Source organism: Galeopterus variegatus, unplaced genomic scaffold (assembly GCF_000696425.1).
Source record: "Galeopterus variegatus unplaced genomic scaffold, G_variegatus-3.0.2 Scaffold1318, whole genome shotgun sequence".
NCBI lineage: Eukaryota > Metazoa > Chordata > Mammalia > Dermoptera > Cynocephalidae > Galeopterus > Galeopterus variegatus.
The window spans coordinates 352,732-359,158 of record NW_007727429.1 but is presented as its reverse complement, the minus strand read 5'-3'; the positions used below and the strand labels follow the sequence as shown (position 1 = coordinate 359,158).

The 6,427-nt window shown below is 37.1% G+C and overlaps 1 protein-coding gene across 1 annotated transcript in view; it reads left to right on the top strand.

Annotated features, from left to right (window-relative positions):
• Positions 1-111: 111 nt before the first annotated feature.
• SLC9A9 (solute carrier family 9, subfamily A (NHE9, cation proton antiporter 9), member 9) overlaps positions 112-6,427 on the top strand; it is a 295,459-nt gene continuing 289,143 nt past the window's right edge. The window contains exon 1 of the mRNA XM_008576256.1: positions 112-286. Coding sequence (XP_008574478.1) covers positions 112-286 — 175 coding nt within the window. The remainder of the gene's footprint in view (positions 287-6,427) is intronic.

Below are 6,427 nucleotides of genomic sequence, written 5' to 3'. Positions count from 1 at the left end.
AGTGGCGGTGTTTATTCTGAAATTCTCAGGCAGATAGACCGTCCTAGGCAAATCTTGATAAGAGAGCCCTTATCCAGGTTTTTATCTAAGGAATCCCAAGAAGACTGAAAAATGGAGAGACAGCAAAGGTTTATGTCAGGGAAGGATGAGTATCAGTTTCAGCATCAGGGAGCAGTGGAGCTGCTTGTCTTTAATTTTTTGCTCATCCTTACCATTTTGACAATCTGGTTATTTAAAAATCATCGATTCCGCTTCTTGCATGAAACCGGAGGAGCGATGGTGTACGGTGAGTGCATACATTGGGGGATTGATGTGAAACTTGTTGCTTGGGTGTCATTAGAGACTGGTGCTCAGATGGCAAAGTAGGGAAACTGGAGAAAATGTGCTGATTGAAATGTCATTAGCTTGATGGAAGGTGCTGCAGCATAATGCATACTAACCTTTTTCCAGAGGAGATGCCGAAATTTGCCTTGTCACAAGAGCAAATGTCATAGTCGTGTTCTCATGCGGTGCAGAATGCAAGTCTGTTGACAGATGTGGGTCCATTGTCATGTGGGGAGTCAAACCAGGCGAGCTGTTTGTTTTTATAATGATATTGGGAAGCGATGGCTTTGCAGTCACAGGGAGCAGCCTTCTTTCACTAGCGGCACTGATAAGCATTACAAAGTTCTAGAAATAACATCATTTAAAAATGTATGGAGTAAATCCTCTGACAGCAACTAATTTGAAGAAGAAAACTTGCAGAAATGGACCCCACCCTCCTGTGGAAATAATTATGTCCAAATTCTTTTTGATTATATGAACAATGCTTTTTTTTTCTTATAATAAAAAGAGTTATAAATGAACATGAGTTTCTTTATGTAGTACTTTTTGTTTCTTAGCTTAATATCAGATGTTCTAAGTTATAATTATTATCATTCTTAGTATTATTTGCCATGTCTGTCATTTTGGGGAGAGGCCAAGGTGTGGAAAAGTATTTGTTTCACGTCTTAAACTCCCAAAGTATTGCCCTTTCTGTGCAATCTACCATGTCATTCCTTTCAGAAAGTTTAATGAACTATGACAGAGATAATCCAGTTTGTACTTCCATCTTTTAAAGTAAAACAGAGGACACCAGTAACCTTTAAAGTGATGTTAATGATGAAAGAGTTCATGTCACCACTCTTAGCCTAATAAGGGTTAGGAGCTCTGAATGTGATGGAAACAGGCATTACTGTAATTCATAGCAAAGAACATACCTGTATATCTGGACTTCCCTCATTTTAGAAGTCCGCAAGCCCTTTTACTTGCCTGAGGTTCAGAGAACAAGATCAATAATGCACATTACATATGCTAACCTTGTGACATCCTGATGTTAACAATGTAAAGCCATGATTTGAGAACATAAGAAACCGTACCCCTTGACTGGACCCCCTTGTGAGATAAGTACTTGAGCTGTAAGGCAGAAGTTTCAGACTAAGCAGTATAATTTCTTTTCAGGAGGCTGATGTGCTGATCCATTCAGAGCACAGAGATAAATTCCTTTGTATTGAGAGTCTTCAAGCACACAACAAAACTCTCATTCGAGGGTGGAAAAAATCATAATCAGGTGAAGGAGAAATAGCCAAACTGCAAGGAAGGGAGGCTGTCAGGTGTGATGAGCTAGCCTCCAGCCTAAACCCCTCCCTCCTCACATCAGTGGACCAAGATCTTTCTCTCGACTCAGCTAACAAATAACCAGCAAGGATGTAAGGATGTAATCTGAGAAGCCAGAAACAGTATAATTCTTGGCATCATGTTAGAGGGCTTTGTATGATTTATCAAAACAACACAAATTTAAAAGATGACTAACCTTCATTAGAGGGAAAGATTTCTTCACAGCCCTGAACTGGATTAAACTATGACTTATTAACCAATTTTAGCTTATCTATGATGGGGATATTATTTTGTAAAACTTTTCATTACATTTTAGTGACCTGTTAAAATTCTGACATACTCTGTATTTACAAGACATAAAGTAACTTTTAATTTTGAACCCCCAAAATTTCAGATTACCTTTAGTCCTCAAAAACTCCATGAAATATTTAAAAATTGTGGTTGAAATTATAAAGTATTAGTGCATTGTCCACTGTTGTTGAGATAGCATTTCTCTAAGTTGTTATTCTTAAGACAGTTTAGGTTTAAAATTTATGAGTGGAATTAAGTTGGGCTGTCTGATTTTTGTCCTTCTTTCATGATTTTTTTAAGTGTGAAAGTTATTGAAAGCAAGTTCTGAACCAGTGCAATGTAAAATAATTATAAAAATTATGAAGACATGCATACATATGTATAACTATTGTATTACTAGATTTTTGAGTATCTTTGAGTTATCTTGAACCACATAAATCAATGAAAAGACTTATATTTGGTGTTGTTTAACTTTTTACTGGCATAGAATCATAAATTGTTGGAATTTAAGGGAATCTTATAGGTTATCTTCTCCAGCCCCTTCATTTTATGGGGGAAGAAACTGAGTCCAGGAGAAGCAGGGTGACTCTCCAGAACTCAATAGCCCCTCATGGCAGGGTCCATGTACTTTCACTCACCTGCATGTCTTAATAAGTCTTGTGTTCATCTTAAAAGAGCTCTCACTGAAAGTCTCTGAAGATAGTCCATATGATGGCATTAGTGATTTCTTGTATTTCTTCTTCAGGGATAATCTAAATGTTATATCTGAAATGTTTATTACAGACTTTCTGTTAGTGATGTAATCAAATAGTCTGAAACTACAGCAGAGGAATAAGGTGGGACACTCTAATAAACACTTTTAATAAGGGGGAAAAATGTCAAGTGAATTAATTGCCTAGCAGCTGTAAGTGAACTTGGAATTCACAGATAAGGAAGGAGCCTTAGAGAACCGAAGTCCCACATCCTCATTTCGCAGACAAAGAAATGAAGATCTAGAGAGGTGAAGGTCACGTAATTTGTTAGCTGCTGAGCTGGGATTCAGTCTCCATCTCTTTACTAAGAGATGCTGAGACATTTAAAAAATAAGGAAATTCTTTCAGTGGTCTTCCTGGAGAGAGGACATGTCTATGAGATCCAGATGCATCCTCATATTGTTTATGCTTTCAGGGTTAGTCAGATAGATTCTCTTTATCAGGAAGTCAAAAGGAGTGAGATTTCAGAATAGAACCATACAAATCCCTTTATCCATTGGAGGGTGGAACTCAGGGTTTTTGCTGGCACTCTGCTGAGAGCATGATGATAACTGATAGGGAAGAAAACAAAACTATGTTTAAAACAAACTTTAAAAAAAACTTAAACTTTTAAAATTTCTTTTTTTAAGGAGATGAACATTTGAGAGTAGACTGTAACTCAGTCATCTCCATCCTACAGACACATACACTTGTAATGAAACATCTTTAAGATTCAGTGGTCCTGCACCTGCTGCTTATCAATGCATGTGGCTCACAGTCCCCCACCACGCTGAGTACCACGCTTTCTCTCAACTACTTGTAGAATGTGTTATTTGCCTGTGTATCAAGAACCATAAATATTTTTCTCAAGCACCAAATTTCCTGTAATCCCTCAACCATCTCCTTTTATACTGGTGTTCTGCTGACATGTGTCAAAAATCTTTTAGAAGACAATAGATGTTGACACATTTTATCAGTATACCTGGGAATCCAATTTTAAAAATTCTAGAGATCAGGGACTTAGAAAATGAGCAGTTAGAATAAAATGAAGAGAGAAGTGATCAAGCAGAATGTTAAACCACTCTTTTATAGTTACTGTTAGAAATGATTGCCAAGTTATTTACCTTAAAATATCATATGTAGGGTTGTAGAGTCCAAGAAAAATGATGTGTGGTATTTGGCTTGACCGTATGTTGACTGGAGATAAACCTAATACCTCAAATACAAATAACACGTTACATAAAAAATAGCTTTTCTCATATTATTAAGGATCATAGAATGCTTTTAAAAATTATTGGCGGCATTATAAAAATATTTTTATTTCATCAGGAATAATAATGGGTAATTGTCTCTCAAAACTTTCTACATCTCTCATTATTTCAAAGTTGAAGCATTAGAATCCATAACTGGTTTAAAATATAAGCCATGGTGATAGTCATTTAAATTGGACTAAAAGCTTAGATGACTGTTAGTGGTCAAAATATTGATTAGCAGCAGCTGGTGCACTTAGAGCCTTTCACTTAGAGCCTTGTATCCCCTACTCAATGTTCATAAAAGAAAAATTGTTCCTTGCTCCCTGATAGCGTTAAGAATTCCATTGTATATCAGGGGACTGCCACACTTTATAGGACGTTTATAGTGCCATGCATTTGAGGGTCAGGATCTGACCTTAGGAACAGAGCAATTAAACATCTTAAAATTCTACTTATGATTTCATTGCCTTCCCATGAAGTTAATGTAGAAATTTTGCTCACCATCTTATAGGCACAAAGGAACTTTCAAGCCACAAAGTCTAGATTTTGAAACCATCAAACCATACCATATTAAAGTGTTTTCTGATCCTTTAATAGTATACTCAGCAGTTTAGTAGGGCCAATTTAATTTACTAAACAGCAAGTTTTTCATGATTTAAAGAATATATAATTACACAGTGAATCACTAAGATTTTAAAAGCCATTTCTCCTAAAAAATCTGAAGGCATTAATTTCATACTAGCACTCAAAACTGGGTTGTTGGACATGGTGTGGTTCCACCCCACTAATCCAGTTTTACCCTCCTCCAGTCCAGTCCTGCCTCCCTAACTTCCAGGCCTATAGGAGACGCTTATACCACTGTAGTCCCCTCCCTGCCCAGAAGGTCCTTCCGAGGCTCTTTACTTGTTCAAACATGGCATGCTATATGGAAAAAGCACTGGGTGCTCTCTTTGGGATCTGAGTTTTTTAATCCTGATAATTTTTTTCTCAGTAGCTAGATGGATTACTTTAGGCAATTGATTTAACCTCTGGCCTTAATTTTCTCATTTGTAAAATGGGGATGAAATGAACAGATATTGCTAAGCTCCCTTCCAGCTGCAAAAATCCTTCACAATTCAGGCCAAGACTAAGTTTAATCATTTGGTATCTCTTAGGCACTCCAGCCCAAACTGGTAGCTTTCTTCCAAGAACCCTGTAGCCTATAATGATATCCATTCCTTTCTCCTAGACAGGATTTTAGTTAGTGTTACTTCACCACTCTTAGTTCTTGGGGCCCTGGTCTGATTTTGTAACAAGTGCTCAGAAAATCCTGTTGCATTCCCATCAAAAAGGTGAGAACAAGTTATTATCATCAGAACAGTGAGGGCTGGCTGCGTGTTAGGAGTTTGTGGATGCATTTCTTATAAAACCAGAGTGGCTCTGGTTTAATTTGAAGGGATCTACAGGAAAGGCAATTAGGTTTAGGAGCCCAGTGTACTAAACTTGTTCTCCCTTTTGATATGAAAAGCTTAATTTTAAAGAGCTTCAGAGATCTGAGCAAAGTTTTACCTAACTGTGTTTGCTGGAGAAAAGGTCAAATAGTGGGAGGGTCAAAGGCATGTTGTTCTCTGCAGGCTTTTAAAAGCTGATTTTAATAAATAACCTGTATATTCTGAATGAATGAGTGAGTGAGTGAATAAATGAGTGAATGAATAAATAAATACATAATAACCTATATATTCTGCTGTACTTCTTAATCCTGAAGGAGCTGCAGAGGAGGCCTTTACCACCAACTATGACTTAGGTGCCTCTGAGGATTTCTCTCAGAGTTCAAAAGGTTAATGAAAGTGCATATCAAGAACGTGAATTTGTGATTCAAATTATTTATATGTATATATTACACATAGTCTAACTGAGTTAAATTAAAGTTACATGGTTCAAGAAGTGGGGAAATGGATAACAAACATTTGTTAAACATCAATTATGTCAAAAAGTTGATATATAGTAATAATAATAGTTAACCCAAATAGCATTCATGAAGTAACTATGCTATAAATACTTTATATATATCAACTCATTTAATTCTCACAACAACCATTCATTAGATAGGAAAGCTGAGGCACCAAAAATTAAGTAACCTACCCAAGTCACATATCTACTAAATGCCTGGGCTGGGACTCAGACCTTGGCAGTCTGACTTCATGTGGCCACTGGGTATCACAAACCTGTGTGGGTATAAGTGTGTGTGTGTGTGTGTGTTTGTGTATATGGTGTAGGGGGTGCAAATTATCATTTTCATGTTACAGATGAGGAAACTGACACTCAGAGACATAAGCTTCATGTGGCCACTGGGTATCACAAACCTGTGTGGGTATAAGTGTGTGTGTGTGTGTGTGTGTGTTTGTGTATATGGTGTAGGGGGTGCAAATTATCATTTTCATGTTACAGATGAGGAAACTGACACTCAGAGACATAAAGTAACCTGCTGGTAACTGACAGGGCTGTGCTTCGCACTTGGGACTGAAAGCTCCCTGTTCT